The sequence below is a fragment of the Hypanus sabinus genome, chromosome X2, assembly GCF_030144855.1.
Source record: "Hypanus sabinus isolate sHypSab1 chromosome X2, sHypSab1.hap1, whole genome shotgun sequence".
Lineage (NCBI taxonomy): Eukaryota > Metazoa > Chordata > Chondrichthyes > Myliobatiformes > Dasyatidae > Hypanus > Hypanus sabinus.
In genome coordinates this window covers 5,187,765-5,207,620 of record NC_082739.1, presented here as the reverse complement: position 1 = coordinate 5,207,620, position 19,856 = coordinate 5,187,765, and the positions used below count along the sequence as shown (strand labels likewise).

Here is a 19,856-nt window from a genome sequence, read left to right as displayed (position 1 = left end):
TGCCGGGTTTCTGGACACAACGCCCGGACCTATGGTTCCAACAAGCCGAAGCCCAATTCCACGTTCGCCAGATCACCTCAGAAGACACCCGCTACTACTACGTGGTGAGCTCCCTCGACCAGGACACAGCGGCCCAGGTCGCGGAGTTCGTACAGTCGCCCCCGGCAGACGGCAAGTACACAGAATTCAAAGCCCTGCTCCTCAGGACTTTCGGACTCTCACGGCGCGAGCGGGCTGCCCGTTTACTGCACCTGGATGGCTTGGGCGACAGACCTCCTTCGGCTTTAATGAATGAGATGTTGTCTCTGGCCGACGGACACACACCCTGCCTCATGTTTGAGCAGGCATTCCTGGAGCAGCTGCCCGAGGACATACGCCTGCTGCTGTCTGACGCGGATTTCAGTGACCCCCGGAAGGTGGCAGCCCGGGCGGACTTGCTGTGGAACGCCAAAAAGGTGAGCGGGGCGTCCATCGCACAGATCTCCCAGCCACGCTCCCAGCAGCAAACCAGTCCAGTCCCGGCCGCAGAGCCCACCAACCCCCGGCCCAAGGAACACTGGTGCTTCTACCACCAGCGGTGGGGCGCAGAAGCCCTCCGTTGTCGCCCGCCCTGCAAGTTCCCGGGAAACGCCAGGGCCAGCTGCCGCTGATGGCTACTGCGGCTGGCCATCGGGATAGCCTCCTGTATGTGTGGGATAGAAGGTCAGGACGCCGGTTTTTGGTCGATACTGGTGCCGAGATCAGCGTTTTACCTCCGACGAGTTACGACACCCGCAGCAGGGCACCGGGTCCCCCCCTGAGGGCCGTGAACGGCAGCACATTAAGGACCTATGGCACCCGTCAGGTGCAACTACAGTTCGGCTCCAGCCAGTTCACGTGGGACTTTACACTGGCCGCCGTAGCCCAACCGCTTCTGGGTGCGGATTTTTTGCGGGCTCACAGCCTACTGGTCGACCTGCCCAGGAAGAGACTGGTACATGCCGAGACCTTTCAGACGTTCTCCCTGGGTGCAGCCCAGTTGCCAGCCCCTCACCTTGGCTCCATCATGCTGTCCGACAACGACTTCACCAGGGTCCTGGCGGATTTCCCATCGGTTCTGGCACCACAGTTCACAGCGGCCATGCCCCGACACGGCGTACAGCACCACATCCCCACCCAGGGACCACCCCTCCACGCCCGCGCTCGGCGGCTTCCCCCGGACAAGCTCCGACTGGCGAAGGAGGGGTTCCAGAGGATGGAGGAATTGGGGATCATCCGGCGGTCTGACAGCCCATGGGCCTCCCCCCTGCACATGGTGCCCAAAGCGACGGGAGGCTGGAGACCGTGCGGCGACTACCGCAGGCTGAACGAGGCTACCACACCGGACCACTACCCTGTGCCGCACATTCAGGACTTTGCAGCAAATCTGCACGGCGCACGGATCTTCTCCAAGGTAGACCTCGTCCGAGGGTACGATCAAATCCCCATGCATCCTGACGACGTCCCCAAAACGGCTCTCATCACCCCATTTGGCCTTTTCGAGTTCCTCCGCATGCCGTTCGGCCTGAAGAATGCCGCACAGACGTTCCAGCGGTTAATGGACGCGTTGGGACGGGACCTGGACTTCGCGTTCATCTATTTGGACGACATCCTCATAGCCAGCAGCAGTCGTCAGGAGCATCTGTCCCACCTCCGTCAACTCTGCGCCCGACTGAGTGAGTATGGTCTTACAATCAACCCCGCCAAATGCCAGTTCGGACTCGATACCATTGACTTCCTGGGCCACAGGATTACTAAAGACGGGGCAACCTCTCTGCACGCTAAGGTAGATGCGGTCCGCCACTTCCCCCGACCCACCACGATCAAAGGCCTTCAGGAATTCGTAGGTATGGTCAATTTCTACCACCGCTTCCTCCCTTCAGCTGCCCGGATCATGCGCCCCCTGTTCGCCCTGATGTCGGGTCCGAGCAAGGACATTACCTGGGACGAGGAGTCCGCCGCTGCTTTCGTTCAAACGAAGGAAGCTTTGGCGAACGCCGCAATGCTAGTACATCCGAGAATGGATGCCCCCACCGCCCTCACAGTGGACGCCTCTAACCTGGCAGTCGGTGGGGTGCTGGAGCAACTCATCGCAGGTCGCTGGCAACCCCTGGCGTTTTTCAGCAAACACCTGCGGCCACCCGAGCTCAACTACAGTGCTTTCGACCGGGAACTGTTGGCGCTCTACCTGGCAATCCGGCATTTCAGGTACTTCCTAGAAGGTCGGCCCTTCACCGCGTTCACGGACCACAAACCGCTTACCTTTGCGTTTACGAAAGCGTCCGACCCCTGGTCGTCCCGCCAGCAATGCCACCTGTCCTACATCTCTGAATACACGACGGATGTCCGGCACGTCTCGGGTAAGGACAATGTCGTGGCGGATGCGCTCGCTCGCCCTACCGTTCATGCCCTTTCCCAAGGGGTAGACTTTGAGGCACTGGCAGAGGCGCAGCAGGCAGATGAGGAGATTCCGAGTTACAGAACCGCAGTCTCTAGTTTGCAGCTCCAGGACCTCCCCGTAGGTCCGGGTGAGAGGACCCTACTCTGTGACGTCGCCACCGGCCAGCCCCGTCCCATCGTCCCGACAGCCTGGCGGCGCCATGTTTTCGACTCCATTCATAACTTGGCACATCCCTCCATCTGGACAACTGTCCGGATGGTTTCCAGCAGATTTGTTTGGCACGGACTCTGCAAACAGGTCTGTGAATGGGCCAAAACGTGCATGCACTGCCAGACCGCCAAGGTTCAGCGGCACACCAAAGCCCCACCGCAGCAGTTCCATCCCGCCCACCGGCGTTTCGACCACATTCATGTGGATATCGTGGGCCCCCTGCCAGTGTCGCGCGGAGCGCGGCACCTCCTGACTATCGTGGACCGGTTCACAAGATGGCCAGAGGCGGTCCCGCTCGCTGACACCACCTCCGAATCTTGCGCCTGAGCCCTGATCACCACCTGGATATCTCGCTTTGGTGTACCGGCCCACATTACCTCCGACAGAGGCGCCCAGTTCACTTCCAGCCTGTGGTCAGCTATGGCCAGCCTTTTGGGGACTCAGCTGCCTACCACCCACAGCTGAAAGGGCTAGTAGAGCGTTTCCACCGTCACCTGAAGTCGGCCCTCATGGCCCGCCTGCGAGGAGCCAACTGGGCGGACGAGCTTCCCTGGGTCCTACTCGGCATCCGCACAGCGCCCAAGGATGACCTGCACGCCTCGTCGGCCGAGTTGGTATACTGCGCGCCCCTGGTCGTCCCCGGGGAGTTCCTACCAGCCCCACGGGGGCAAGAGGAAGATCCCACAGCAGTCCTGGGCAGACTACGCGAGAAGCTTGGTAACCTGGCCCCCATACCCACTTCACAGCACGGGCGGAACCCGACCTGCGTACCCAAAGACCTGCAGAACTGTAAGTTTGTGTTTGTACGAAGGGGCGAGCATCGGCCACCGCTGCAGCGGCCATATGAGGGGCCGCTTATGGTGCTCCAGAACAATGGGTCCACGTTCGTGCTGGACGTTGGGGGGAAAGAGGAGGTTTTCACGGTGGACTGCTTCAAACCGGCCCATGTGGACCTGGCACAACTGGCCGAGTTTCTGGCACCTCGGCGCAGAGGCCGACCTCCCAAGCAGGTTCTGGCCCAGACTGTGGACATTGGGGGGTGTATCGCCGGCTCTGGGGGGGTTATGTGGCGACCCATTTCCTGGCACATCCAAACCGGCTCACAATTAGATAGCCTACGGGGGTTTGCGAGCACAGAGCTTTGGAGCCTCTGCGCCACGGGGGGGCTGGTTGAGGGAGGCTTAAAAGTGAGGCTGAGGATTTCAAATAAAGTTTTTTTTCCTTCGACTGCAGTTACCGACTCCGTGTCGTAATTTTAGCGCTGCGTGTAGCACACCGCTACAGTATTATGTTTACTCACCAAGAGAAAAAATAGACTTGCATTTTCACAGCCTCAAGGTGTCCCTTAGCACTTTGTAGTCAATTAAATGCTTTGATGTTTAGTCAATGCTTGTTTGTGATGAATGTTTTCCAGAGTATATTCCCCCTCTCAAATTTCCTTTAATCTGGTTAGTTCTTGCATTATTTTAGCAATTGGTGTGTGGCATTGAATAGTCTTGATTTTGAGGGTGGGGTTGTCTGGTGCATGGCTACAGCTTCAATACTGGCAAGTTGGCAGTTGCTCCGATTTTTTTGACTGGATTCACCAAATAAACCTCGGCTGAGGAGAAGGAGCTGAGCACGAACAAAACTGCCCACCCAATGCCTTCCCTATCATTGTGGGAGATTTCAACCAGGCTAGCTTGAAGTCTCTGAACAATTACCACCAACATACCTCCTGTGGAACCAGAGGAGCCAACACGCCTGACCACTGTTACACCACCATCAAGAATTCTTACCGTGCCATCCCACAGCCACACTTTGGAAAATCTGATCACCTGGCTGTACTTCTCCTCCCAGCGTATAGGTAGAGACTGAAGACGGTAGCTTCAATGGTGAGGACCAAGAAGGTATGGACAAGGGAGGCAAAGAGTGCTCACAGGACTGCTTTGAGTTGGTGGACTGGACAATATTCAGGATTCATCTTTGAATCTGAATGAATATGTAAAGTTGTCACTGACTTAATCAAAACCTGTGTGGATGAGTGTGTGCCTTTGAGAACATCTGGCTGTACCCAAAGCAAAAGTCATGGATGGACCAGGAGATTCATAGACTGCTGAAGCCTAGATGTGTCATTCAAGACCTTTAATTCAGAACTACACAAGAAGTCCTGGTATGACCTATAGAACACTATTTTGAGAGTGAAAAACCAATTCTGATTCAGGTTATTCAAGGAATATAATGCATGTCAGCTCTGGCAAGAGTTGCAGGCAATTACTTCTGATAAAGCAAAACGTAACATCATGATTGGCAGTGATGCTGTACTCCCAGATGAGCTCAATACCTTTTATGCACTCTTTGAAAGGAAAAATAAGACTACACCTGTGTGAATCACTGCAGCATCTGGTGATCTCTGACTTGGAGCTCAATGTCAGAACATCTTTCAAGAAAGTGAACCTTCACAGCTCACCCTGCTCCTCTTCAGGCAGTGGTATGATTTCACTGTATGTTTCGATGTTTATGGGACAAATAAAGCTGATCTTAATCTTTACTGAAACCTCATGACTGGTTGTTCCATCACTGCCTGCAGCTTTTCTGTGACCTTCTGCTGCCGCTGCTTCACGGGCCCTTCCCACTGCGCAATGGCACTGTGGAACCAATCATTTTTAGTTTGTGGGAGGGTCCACGCACATACAGGAGATTCCATTCCTTCATACCTCCATGCCAACCTTTGGTGCAACTCCTTTGTAGCTCCCATGGGAAAAAGTAACTTACAGTTGATTGCCCACGCTGTTAATCCGTGTGACAAAGACACAGCAGTAAGGGGATTTCCACACAACTCCTGCCGGGAAGGATGCTAGTATCATTTTACCATATAATGAATCAATGTATTGAGTACAGGAGTTGGGATGTTTTGTAGGCAAAGCCTAATTTGGAGTATTGTGTGAAGGAAAGATATCAATAAGATTGAAAGAGTACCGTGAAAATTTACAAGGATTTTGCTGGGGCTTCAAGGTCTGAGTTGTAAGAAAAGGTTGAATAGGTTAGGACTTTATTCCCTAGAGCGGGGGTCGGCAACCCGCGGCTCCGGAGCCACATGTGGCTCTTTTACGTCTGTGCTGCGGCTCCCTGTTGCTTTGGGAAATAATTGGTTGTGGCGACCCTTTTCCTGGCACATCCGAACCGACTCACAATAAGATAGCCTACGGGGATTTGCGAGCACAGAGCTTTGGAGCCTCTGCGCCATGGGGGGGGGGGGGCAGGTTGAGGGAGGCTTAAAAGTGAGGCTGAAGATTTCGAATAAAGTTTTTTTCCTTCGACTGCAGTTACCGACTCCGTGTCGTAATTTTAGCGCTGCGTGTAGCACACCGCTACATGGTCAGTATTTAATTAATATGTATTTTATGTTAGTTTGTTAGTTTTTGAAATGTAAATCTAAATTTGAAGATTATGGTGATCTTGTACAATCTAAATAAGACGTTGTGGCGACCCATTTGCTGACACATCCGAACCGGCTCACAATTAGCCAGCGTTCAGGCTAAGGGAGATAGCCTACGGGGGTTTGTGAGTACGTGTCTTTTGCAGCATCCGCGCCCATGGGGGGCGGGTTGAGGGAGGCTTAAAAGCAAGGCTGTTTAGTTCGAATAAAGCTATCTTTGACTGCAGTTTACTGACTGCGTGTAGCAACCGCTACAACGTGTTTTTATCGCTGGCTGTCCAGAGGGGAGGTGCTGAAACGCTTTGTCGCGCGTCTGGAAGAAGTGAAAACTTTCCTGGGCAGCAAAGGGCTCAACTTTCCTGAGCTGGAACAGCCAGAGTGGCTGGAAAAGCTACACTTCATGGTAGACATGACAGCGCACCTGAACACGCTGAACACAGCTCTTCAACGGGGTAAGGACGTACAGCCCTGCACATGTTGGAGGATGTTTTGCATTCGAGCGCAAGTTGACGTTGCTTGCCAGAGATTTACAGAAAGGCACATTGTCTCACTTCCCCAATTTGAGAGAGTTCAAACAATGTCACGACATGATAAATTCGGAGTATTTACATTCTGCAATCATCGCAATGCAAACATCGTTTGGGAAACGCTTCTGTGAGTTCAGAGAGGAAAAAAACACATTATCCTTCCCGGTCACTCCCCTAAGCATTGATCCATCCCTACTGAATACGACTGCATTGTCAGGTGTGAGTCAACCTGAACAAGGATGATAAATATTTTAATTGCGTATTATTTTACGTATATTCATATGTTTTCATTGTTCAGTGAAATAGTCCTTTTATTTTTCAGGTTGACAGCTGGCTGACGTTATTTTTGGTTTGCTGCTGGCGGCAAATTTAAGTTTGGCGTTTTTCATAAATACAAGAAGGACTCAAATAGACGTTGAGTATTTTACTTAAAAGTAACCTTCAACCCAACGTCTTTTTTTCGGAGTTCAAAATGTTTTTGTTGCATGCAGAAATGTAATTTCGTTTTCTCTGCAGGAGTTCATCAATTTCATAAATGCAACACATTATAGTTTATTTATACATAGCATAAAGGCAAAACAAAACGTTGTATGCAGTGTTATTTCATTTTAAATGTCAAACGGGTTTTGCGGCTCCCAGTGTTTTCTTTTCTGTGGGAAACGGGTCCAAGTGGCTCTTTCAGTGGTAAAGGTTGCTGACCCCTGCCCTAGAGCATAGAAGATTGAAAGGAGATTTGATAGAGGTGTACAAAATTATGAGGGGTATAGATAGGGTCAAGGCAAGCAGACATTTTCCACTGAGGTTGGGTGGAACTACAACTAGAAGTCATGGGTTAAGGGTCAAAGGTGAAAAGTTTAAGGGGAACCTGTCACCATGTGGTAGATGCTGGAGGTAGCCCTGTAAGAACAAATCAGACTTCAGTAGGGGGGAAAAGCGTTCATTTGCATATTGAAGGCACCAGTAGTATTTTGGGAATCAGTTCTTAAGAATGCTTCCTTTGTGAGGAAATAATTAGAATGCCAGTTGCTCTAGCTACAAGTTACCTACCCCTAGTGTCATCATGTTTAGAATAGATGGGGAAGAAGCTGGCTGTGGTTCATTCCTCTCCAAGACAGTCATTCTGATAAACATAACTTGATGTGCATCATAAGGAGGTCATCACAAGTCATGATTAAGACTGAGCAGTGTTGGCCAGGTGACACTAAGCTGAGGTTTTATAGGAGGGAAGGAAAACTGAAAGGTAAGACCGACTCGGAGCCTTCTACAGAATTATAAATTTCCTGAGTTTCATAGAAATAAATATATACATTGCCTGAACATTCAATAAGGAAAGATAGCCCTACTGGAATGCAGCACAAAGCAATAAATTTCAAAGGATTAGTGGGAAGAATTGATTTTGTTGATTTTGAGCTGTATGTTTGCCGGAGTGTCATCTGATAGTTAACTAGAAATCAGTTGTACTATAGCCTGAAAACATGGGGAGTGAATCCAACTGCAGTCAGTGTTCTTGCACGTAAGTGATGTTGGTATCCAAAGTGAACTTTTTCCATTGGATATGGGTCAAAGTTCAAAGTAAATTTGTCAAATTATGTATATCTCACCATATACTACCTTGAGATTCATTTTCTTGCAAGCATCTGCAGTAAATAGAAAGAAATGTAATAGCATCAATAAAAATATTACACACAAAGACAGACAAAGAACTAATGTTCAAAAGAAGACAAACTACAAAGAAAGAAAAACAAATAATAAAACTGAGGACATGAGTTGTTGAGTCTTTGAAAGTGAGTCCATAGGTTGAGTTCATTGTTGAGTGAAGTTATCCCCATGGGTTCAAGAACCTGATGGTTGAAGGGTTATAACTGTTCCTGAACCTGGTGCTGTAGGACCCAGGGTCTCTGTACCTCCTTCCCAATGGTAGTAGCTAGAAGAGAGCATCGCCTAGATGGTGGGGGTCCTTGATGATGGATGGTGCTCGAGAGAAAGCATAGTCAAAATAGGTCCTAAAGCCCATTTGGTGTCTTTCTGTGTACAATGACTTACTACATTTCAGCTGGAAGGGCTGCAAAATTGTCAGCTGCTCACTTCAGCAACCTGTACTGTGATTGGTGTGCCTCTGACACTTGATTGTGGTCATTGTGATAGATATACAAGGTGCATTGAAGATTTCATTGTATTTCAATTATTTGTGCAGGATCACCTTAGAAACATCTCCATTGGAAGATGCATCTCATGTTTTCAGTTTTTTCTTATGTAGCTTTACTTTTTCATTTAGTGCAGAATATTGTTTGCATGCTAGAAATCAGGGCATTCTTGATTCATTGACCAAGCCATGAAATTACCCTGTTGGACAGTATCTTGGTGAAATGCCTCCACTTACTATGAGGTCATGGTACCAGCTAACAGATACTTACACTGAAACCTGCTAAGTAGCCAACATTTTTTTTCTCTGATAGTTTGCTGCCTTAGATTACATTCTTTGGAACAGACTAACAGTCAATGTGAAGAACATGATGTACTTGTATCACTGGGAGATGCAAACACATTTTCAACCTGTGAAGGTTCAGTAATAGCATTCGAATTGTTGGCATGCTACTAATTAGTTTGCTTACTCATTTTCTATGATTAGTAGGTTTTTCAGCTTCCAATAAGTATTGTCCAGGGTTCAAATAAGAAAGTCAGATACATTTTCATCTTGTAGCAATTGCAAGACATTTATTCTGGTGAATTCAAGGTGACAGTTACACTCGGTAGCCACTTCATTAGCCACACCTAATTACCTCGTTAATGCAAATATCTAATCATGTGACAGCAACTCAATCCATATAAGCATGGAGGCACGGTCAAGAGGTTCAGTTGTTGTTCAGACCAAACATCAGAATGGGGAAGAAATGTGATCTAAGTTACTTTGACTGTGGGATAATTGTTGGTGCCAAACGGGGTGGTTTGAGTATCTCAGAAACTGCTGATCTCCTGGGGTTTTCACACAGCAGTCTCTAGAGTTTACAGAGAACAGTGTAAAAAAAAAACACAGAAAAATCCAGTGAGTGGCAGTTCTGTGGGTGAACACACCTCGTTAATGAGAGAGGTCAGAGGAGAATGGCCAGACTGGTTCAAGCTGACAGGAAGGTGACAGTAACTCAAATAACCACGCCTTACAACAGTGGTGTGCAGAGGAGCATCTCCAAAACTGACAGCATGTCAAACCTTGAAGTGGATGAGCAGCAGAAGACCACGATTATTCTCCCAGTGGCCACTTTATTAGGTACAGAAGGTATCTAATAAAGCGGGCACTCAGGATACAAAGATTTTTTTTCTCCTCTTCTTCTTCTCAGCCTTCCATCATCCCACAACTGAGAAAGGCTTGTATTTCCATGTTCACCACGTATCAAAATGTTTCACATTATTATAGACCAAATTTTTCATTAGTATGCTCGTTATTCCCTTTTCAGCTGCTCACCATATCAGGCTTCTGTTGAGCTGCATAAAGAGTGAGATGGATGTCAGTAGATGTCATGAAGAGTCTGTCATGTAGGTACTCCACATGGGTTTCACACTATAATGTTGTGTGGCAGTATGGATTGTGGCAATAGCAAACATGTTCTCAAAGCAATGGTAGCAACACTGTGTCTCAGACGTGCTGTGGACCATAAGTTCCCACTTTATTTCCGTTTTTATTTTTGATGTATGACTTCTACACTTTCACCGACATCACATCTCCACATATTGGGAGTTCTCAGTATTAAATAAGTAATGGATCTCTCGCTTGCTCACTGTTCAAGTGTGCTGTAGAGCATTGCAAACATTTATTCTTACGAATTCAAGGATATGTTTCTGAAGTGCAAATATAATATTTCCTTATTCCCATTTTCCATCTCCCTAATAACTGGGAAATGAAGACCTGTAATTCTGTCTATCATGTCAGTTAAAATAATTGGCATGCATCGCAGTTACTATTATATGCCAAAATATCTGAGAACAATGCTTGGAGCTTCACTCCTGGTAGGGTCACCCATGGCGGTAAGGTCAAGGGGGAGCTTCCAGACAAAAAGCGATCCAACCAAGTCCTCAGCGATGGAGCTGGCAGATGATAATATTACAATGGCAGTGAAGATGGAGTAAGGCTGCAGCAGTGAGAGGTGCCCAGTTGTCTTCGATGCCATGCCACTGGACCTTGACCAAAGTTATGCTTGGGTGTCCTCCATTAAGGGAGTAACCCCCCGGGAGAACATTACGTTACTACTATTATGCCAGAAATAATGTTTTAGTTTTAGCGCCATGGCTTTATGGATCTGCTGAATTGTACCCCAGTAAAGAGAAAGGATCAGGCAATAAGTGTAATATTGAGCTGAGGAAAATTCTGCACCATGGTGCTGTGGAATGTCCACCTCAGTAAAACTGTATCTTATGGATATTGTATCCTTGACATTTCAGTTCAAGATCCTTCACCTAGATCGAAAGATGGAGGGAAGGTAGCCATTATGAAAAGGTGGAGGGAAAGGGAGAGCAAGGGCTAGGTGGATTCTACCACCCAACCTCACCAGGTTCCAACTCTTTATAGTACCTTCCCTCTGTTTGTTAGTCCAGGTGAAAGGTCTTAACCCAAAATGTCAACTGTCCATTTCCCTCTATCCGGACTCACTGAATTCCTCCAACATCTTCTGCGTTGATCATGACTCACAAGATAATTTATACAACTTCAAGCTGATGACACTGAGAATGCACAGGTTGAGAACTTGGGTGCAAAGGTTTTCGATCCCAAAACTTACCACTTCCACAAAAAAACAGGATAGAAGAAAATTGAATAAGGCCTGTTGACTTAATCACTGAGATTGCTCTAGGTGGATGAAACATTAAGTGTAGTTCACCTTCTTTTACAGGCACATTTTCTTTGAGATGCCAGCAATGTCTGCTGAATGTCGAGGCTGGTGGGTGGATGGTGTGGATAAGATGAATCTTGTACTTAATTTGAGGGATCAACCAACTACCATTGGTGTGGAAAGTCTCAGGATGAAGTAGTGAAGATTTAGCTGGAAAAGTGGAATGGAGTTCCTGCAGGTTGGGTTGGGTGAAGTAGCTGTGGGAGTCTATTGGCTTGTATTTGATTAATATCTGTCATCCTCAGAAATGCATAATGCTAAGTGCCAGCCTTAGCTCCGATCCTATAATACCTTGGAGCAGAGGACAAGCCATTAGTACATCCATTACAAATTAAGATTTCTCTTTTTTCCCCACAGCGTGGAGTTATGGCTGAAAAGCCGCTTGATGCTGGATGTGTGACAATTGCTCTTGAAGACACCGTGTGCAATGGAGGGTCCCAGGATGCACCTCTCCTCACCACACACCTGAAGAAGGTGGAAAACCATATCACTGAGGCCCAGAGGTTCTCTCATTTGCCCAAGCGTCCAGCTGTGGACATAGAGTTCACTGACCTCTCCTACTCTATAAGGGAGGGACCATGTTGGAAGAAAAGAGGTAAGGGTAGTTTTATTTTTCTGCTTTGTCAGGCCTTGTTATCTGAAAATACCTGCAAGAAAATTAATCTTAAGGGAGTATATTGTAACATATACACACTTGGATAATACATTTACTTTGACTGAATGGTCTACTTTTGTCTTTACCTACAATGGGAATATACACTCTGTGGCCACTTTATTAGGTACATCTGTATAGCTCATTAATGAAATTATCTAATCAGCCAATCACGTGGCAGCATCTCAATGCATAAAAACATACAGACATGGTCAAGAGGCTCAGTTGTTGTTTAGACTAAGATGTGATTTAAGTGACTTTGACCGTGGAATGATTTTGGTGCCAGACAGGGTGATTTGAGTATCTCAGAAACTGCTGATCTCCTGGGATGTTCAGCGTCCAGAGTTTATAGAGAATAGTGGAAAAAAAATGAAAAATATCCAGTGAATGCACAACATGTCAAACCTTGAAGTGGGTGAGCTACAGCAGCAGAAGACCACAATCATACACTCATAATAAAGTTGGCCATTGAGTGTATACGCGCTTTGATAATACATTTACTTTGACTTTGAATTATCTATTTTTGTCTTTATCTGCAATGGGAATATATTTGGTGAAGACTTGGTGTCATCTACAAGTTTGCTGATCCAATTAACCACATTATCATCCGGATCATTGATATGCAGTAGATGACAACCATCAAAGGACCCAGCACCGATCCCTGTGGCGCACCACTAGTCACAGGCCTTCAGTCAGAGAGCAACCATCTACTACCACTCTCTGGCTTCTCCCAAAAAGCCAATATCTAATCCAATTTACTACCTCATCTTGAATGCCAAACAACTGAACCCTCCTGACCAACCTCTCATGCGAGATCTTGTCAAATGATTTGCTAAAGTCCATGTGGACAACATTCACTACCTTGTCTTCATCAACTTTCTTGGTAACTTCCTCTAAGAACTCTAAGATTGGTTAGACATGACCTACCATGCATGAAGCCATGCTGACTATCCCTCATCAGTCCCTGTCCATCCAAATACTTGTATATCCGGTCCCATAGAATACCTTCCAATAACATTCCCACTACTGATGTCAGACTCACCGTGACAGAATGGAATTCCTCTGGGTGTTCTTGTTTCCTCCCTTACTCCAAAGATGTACGGTTGCGAGCAGGAATATGATAACACTGGAACTGTGGTGTCACTTGCTGGTGACCCAGCACAATGCTCACTGATTTGATTTTGATGCAGTGACGCATTTCACTGTATGTTTCAATATACATGTGACAAATTAATCTATTATTTTCCTTGAACTATAAGAAGGATGTGATTAAGTTGGAAAGGATTCAGTATGGAGGGCTTTAAGTTTCAAGGAGAGACTGGACATGCTGAGGCATTTTTCCCTGGAGCATGGAAGACTGAGGGGTGACCTTGTTGTGTTTGAAATCCTGAGGGCCATAGAAAAGGTGAATGATCTTTTACCCAGTGTGGAATTAAAATTAGTTGAGTGGGAAAAGATTTAAAGGGGACCTGAGGGAAATCTTTTCCACACAGGGTGGTGGGCAGGTGGAAGGAGTTGCCAAAGGGAGTAGTAGAGGACAGTGCAATTGTAACATTTAAAAGATATTTGGGCAGATTCATGGATTGGAAAGGTTTACAGCAAGATGGGCCAGATGTAGTCAACTTGGTGAGCATGTAAAATTTGAGTAGAAGAGCCAATTTTCTCTTGCTCCAAAACTCTAACTGGAAGTAGTAAACATGGTGGGGGTCATAGCTGAATGGTTTACTAGCTTCAGTCTAGAACCAATGTTAAAAAGTTCAAGTCTAATTGTTATTTAACCATACACATGTATGCAGCTAAATTGCAGTCCTCTGCGGTCATGGAATTTTTCCATGAACAAGGAATAATCAATATGCAAAATGGATTCAGGAAGGCTGCTGGAGTGAAAGTATTTGGATATACAATTGGATGTTGCATTGCTGAAACTTTATAGATTGATAAACTTCAATAATATGAAAATTAATTGCTTTGTGATGGTGCAAAATTTTCAATGTGCAACTACCCCTTCCAATAGAAGGAGCCTCTGATTTTTCTGTAGTTTGCAACAAAATTATTTTGAGTGATTTCTGTACACGGGACAACAACTAATGGAAGTTGTGATGATGATGCATGGTTCCCCCTGCGCCAATTGGGTAAACCCTACCTTTAGTTATTTACTCCATCAAAACACTTTATAACTATGGTTTGGGCTTGCCCTACTGGTGCAGGGTGCAATGCCATCATGGATTTGATGGTCTCATGTGCTGTATGGGGACGACATGGTAGCATAGCTGTTAGCGCGATGCTATTACAGCCCGAGGTGCCGGAGTTCAATTCCAACACCATCTGGAAAGAGTCTCTGTACGTCCTCCTCTTGGAGTGCCTGGTTTTCTTCAGGTGCTCTAGTTTCCTCCCACAGTACAGAGATGTACTGGTACTGGTCATTGTAAATTGTCCTGTGGTCAGGCTAGGGTTAAATCAGGGGTTGCTGGATGGCGCAGTTCGAGGGGCTGGAAGGGCCTGTTCTGTGCTGTATCTCAAAAAATAACTGAACAATAGATTATGTTTCAAATGGCCAGCTGGCTCAGAGAATGATGTGGGAAATGTGCATTATTGAGCATTTTCTCGCATTGCAAGCTCCAGATGGAGGGATTCTTGGGCAATGCCCCCACTTTTTTACTGCAGTTTAAGAGGACCACCTCAAGGATCTGAGTGATGCACCATCAATAACTCTCTGAGATGTGAGGCGAGATATTGGCTTTCATTGACTGGAAGAAAGAACAAGCAGTAGTTGACCACCATACTACATCCTGGAGATTGAGGGCCGGGCTCAGGCCTCAATCGCCTTTATACAGGGGTCTGTGGGAGGAGCCACAGGAGCAGTCAGCAGGGGGCGTGTCCAGACAGGTCTATGTAGTTCACCACAATGAGACTGGCCACTTCTTTTCTCGGTGGTGCCATTTGTGGGGTGGTCAGCTGGTAAAATTCAGTGTCTAACGAGCAGCTGGGCAGTCTTTTACAAGGAAAAAAAGTTCACATCAACATTATTCATGACTACCTTGTAAACACAGTCTGCTATTCAAATTGCCGACTTACTTTTAATCTTTACCTCTTTTGTCAAAAGTGTTTTTTTTTACATAGAATTGTAAGTGCCTGGGATGCACGGCTGGGGCTATCATTGAGGGGACATTTAAGGGACTCTTGGATAGGCAGGTGGATGAAAGAAAATGAAGGGTTATGGGCTGTGTAAGGAGGAAGGGAGATTAGTTTATACTTTATTATTAGTCTATCCTTTATTAGGAGTTTGAAGAGATTTGACATGTCAACAAATACACTCAAAAGCCTCTATAGATGTACTGACAGCATTCTGACAGGCTGCATCACTGTCTGGTATGGGGGTGGGGGGGGGGGAGAGTGGGAGTCTACTGCACAGGACTGAAAGAAGCTGCAGAGGGTTTTAAATCAAGTCTGCTCCATCTTGGACGCTGGCCTACAAAGCCAGGACCTATTTAGGGAACAGTGTCTCAGAAAGACAACGTCCATTATTAGGGACCTTCAGCACCCAGGGCATGCTCTTTTCTCACTGTTACCATCAGGTAGGAGGTACAGAAGCCTGGACATTGAGTCTTTGGACACTACCTCACTGTTTTTTTATAATATACAGTATTTTCTGTTTTTGCACGGTTTTTAAAATCTATTCAATATACGTAATTGATTTACTTGTTTACTTATTTTTTATTTATTAGTATTCTCTGTGCTAGATTATGTATTGCATTGAACTGCTGCTGCTAAGTTAACAATTTTCATGTCACATGCCAGTGATGATAAACCTGATTCTGATTCTGATAGTGCAATATTGTGAGCCAAAGTACTGCACACTTCTATGTTCTAGGGAGAGATTTTAAGTAGATTTTTTATTAAATAAGAGGTATTGGGCAAAAAAAATCTCACCCACATGCCCAAACAATTTATTGCACAGCAGACTCATGTGTCAATTTATATTCCTCACTACCTGACCTCACAGGATGTGTCAGTGGGAGGGTAACTTGTCACAAGTTGCTAACATCGGCCAAATGCAAATAAAAGTCTCTGTCATATGGACTTCTTCGCAAGTGTTTCACTTAGATCTGTTACACTCTCTGTGTGTGTGGGGGTAAGGATATCACTACTTTCTCCCCTGTGGTATTTTAACTCAATATTGTATATCTGTAAACCAGAGATTTACCTATTTTTTCCTCCTGCAATTATTTGTCCATCATTCAAGATTTTGTAAATTATTTATGGTTTTGCAAATGGTTTATTTCTATATATTTGTTTTAACTTTTTGGTTATTGATGTACTTAACTTGATATGATTAACAAGGAAAGAGTAAGAAACATTTGTCTAGATATTCATGACCAGTCAGAAATGAACAGAATGGAGGTTGAGTCAAAGGACTTCTTGCTGACTCTACTGTAGAAGGTAGTTCTGAAAGAAAATTTTAGTGGTTGACTAAGCTTTAAGATTAAAGAAAATTAATAGACCAAAACAGTGGCTGTACTTTTAAATTAGCATATTCTAACCTTGCCTTTTATATAATTGGTTGAATGCTTCATGCACTAAATCAGGAAATTTAGGAACTGGAAAACATGCATGAAAGAAAAATAGAAAAACAGGGAATAAGTCAATGTCATTTTGGCATGTGCAATAGAAAGTTAAAAATAATCGACAAAAAGTGCACACAGACATTAAAAAGTGACACATTTTAGTGATACACAAGACTTCTTAATACACGATTTATGTGAAAGTGCACAGGAGTTCCTCCCCTTGAGGGGGGAGATGTGGATTGGAGTTCCATGCCAATGGCCTTCACCTCAGTGACACTGAGGGAGTACTGAATTGTTGGAGATACCAGTTTTGAACTCAGGCTCAGTACTGCCTGTTCAGTTAGTATGTGGGAATCAAGTGTCACCTCCATCTTGGGGGTGGGGGGGAAAACAGGGTGTTTACTCAGTATCTTGGGAAATGTACCTCCTCAACTAGTCTTGACAAAAATAGGTCGATTTATTATTCATAATATTTTACTGAGATGTGCAGAAACGCACAGTACTTTTCCATATGTAAAAGCCGCCATCTAATGCAGTTCATTGCATATGATAAGCTGAAGATAATTTTGATGTATCCGAAATTGTCAAATAATTCTTCCTCTGTCAGTAGTGATATCAGCCACATACTAACATCACTACACAATGGGCATGAGTTTTGAGCCATATAAACACGTCTGCATTGCCCTCCCTCCCCCTTTTCTCCCCCTCCCCCCCACCCCATTACAGTTCACCTCACTCTTTCTCTCTCCCCAGCAGTTTCCCTCAGGGCGTGAACATGAAGCACAATTTCTCTCATTCCCAACAGCATACCCCACTTTTCTTGAAAATGATAGTCAAAAATCTGCAATTTCCTCCTTGAACTCAGCTTCAACCCAGAGATGAAATGTGAAACAAGGCCATGCCGAGAGAGCTTGACCTCTGACTGTCATTGAAAACTGTTCTGTCTGCAGACTGATTGTGTTAATGGACTTGCACAGCATTGCTGTAATTTCTAATCAAATGTATTTTCACTCCTGATGGGTACTAATGCATGCTTGTGGAGATGCTGTACTATTACTAATGCTTTGTGCTGATGTCATTCCATACATTGCCAATCGGTGTTGCTCCGTGCAACAATAGAAATATGAAAATGATTTCTGTGCATATGAATCATACCAGAGCAACAGACACAAAATGCTGGAGGAACTCAGCAAGTCAGACAGCATTTATGGAGGGAAATAAACAGTCAAACATTTCAGGCTGAGACCCTTCATCAGAACTGGAATGGAAGGGGAAGGTGGAGAGAGGAAGGAATACAAACTGGCAGGTGATAGGTGAGGCCGGCTGAGGGGGAAGGTGGGTGGTAGGGCAGGGAGAATGAAGTAGGAAGCTGGAAGGTGATAGATGGAAAAGATGAGGGCTGAAGAAGATGATATTGGAACGGAGTAGACCATGAAAGAAAGAGAAGTAGAGGGCAGTGAGGAGAAGAGGAGTGAGGAGTCAGGCTTCACCTTCTAGCTTGGACCCCTTCCCCTCAACCCCTCTCCCCCAATCTGTGCCGCTCCAAATTTGGCTTCCACTGTTCGATCTCAGGTGGCTTTACCAGCAGGTGCCTACATTCTAAACTGGAGTTTCCTCTGCTAATATCTCTGCCTCTTACCCCAGCAATTGTTTGACTAAGATTTTGGTCACCTGCCACAATATCATTTCAAAACACACCTGTAAATCACATTGAGCCATTTCACGATATTAAAAGTGCTACATAAGTAGAAGATGATGAGTTTTTAAAGGGGGTTTATAACAAAACAAAATAGTAAAAAAATCCCCCTCCTCTCTTCCAGTCCCCACTCTGGCTTTCCTCTTCCCATTCTTTTCCTCACCTGCCTATCACTTCCCTCTGCTGGCCCCCACTCCCCTTTCTCCCACAGTCCACTGTCCTCCTCTATCAGATTCTTCCTCTTTCAGCCCATATGGAAGGCCGTCTAGGGACGTTGAGAAGGTGGGGCGGGGTAGCTATTTCAGATGTGAATGAAAAGTGATACTTGGAATTCAAATGTGTATTGGTGAGCCATGTAAAACTTGCCTTGTGTGTTGTGTATGGGCCTTTTTGAATTTTGGAAAAATTATTTTCAGAGCAGGTCTTAAGTTATTGTAGAATAGTACAGCACAGAGAAACAGGACCTTCAGTTACGATTTCTATGACAATCACTTTACTTGCATAGAACAGTACAGCATAAGACCAGAACCTTTGGCCCACAAATATCTGCACCAAATACAATGCCAACCGAAACTACATCTCTTCTGCCTGTACATGATCCATGTCCCTCCATTCCTTACATTTCCATGTGCCTATCTAACAGCCTCTTAAATGCCACTATCATATCTGTCCTTGGCAGCCTGTTCCAGTCAACTCTCGTACCTGGCATTTCTATCCTGCTGAAAAAGATAATGAATGTCTACCTCTCATAATCATATGAACTTTGATCAGCTCTCCCCTGAGTTTCTGACGCTCCAGAGAAAACACCCCAAATTTGTCCAATCTCTCCATTTCACTCATACCCTCTAATCCATGGTAGCATTCTGGTAAACCACTTCCAAAGTCTCAACATCCTTCCTGTCATGGATGGCCAGAATTGGATGCAAATCTCCAAGTGTGACTTAACCTAAGTTTTATGTTGTTGCAAATCTATACATACCTATACTGCTCCCATTTACCTGTAACTGCTCTGGAGTCTGTAGTCTTCTATACCGTTGTGCTTCAATGTCATGTACCAATATCTGGCATTTCCTCAGGCAGTGATTCACATGAAATCTAGGCCCTCACAAAAGATGATGGAAATATAAAGAGCATTTTATATAAATATATTGAGCAATCTAAACAAAATGCTGGAGCATTATAGGTCAGGCAACATTTATGGAGGGAAAATGAACAGTCGACATTTGTGCCAGTGCTGTTCATCAGCACTGGAAAGGAAGGGGTGGAAGCCACAATAAGAAGGTGGGGAGAGGGGAAGGAAGGAGTTCCAGCTGGAAAGTGATAGGTGAGGGGGAAGCTGAGTGAATGGAGGAAGGGGAGATGAAGTAAGAACCTGTGAGGTGATGAGTGGAAAAGGAAAAGGGCTGAAGAAGGAATCTGACAGGAGAGGAGAGTGCACCATGGTAGAAAAGGAAGGAGGGGCACCAGAGGGAGGAGATGGTCAGTTGAA

At 45.6% G+C, this 19,856-nt stretch overlaps 1 protein-coding gene across 1 annotated transcript in view; it reads left to right on the top strand.

Moving 5' to 3' along the window:
• Positions 1-19,856, top strand: part of abcg4a (ATP-binding cassette, sub-family G (WHITE), member 4a) — a 158,003-nt gene that overhangs the window by 39,785 nt on the left and 98,362 nt on the right. The window contains exon 2 of the mRNA XM_059957300.1: positions 11,812-12,049. Within this exon, the coding sequence (XP_059813283.1) occupies positions 11,812-12,049 (238 nt within the window). The remainder of the gene's footprint in view (positions 1-11,811; positions 12,050-19,856) is intronic.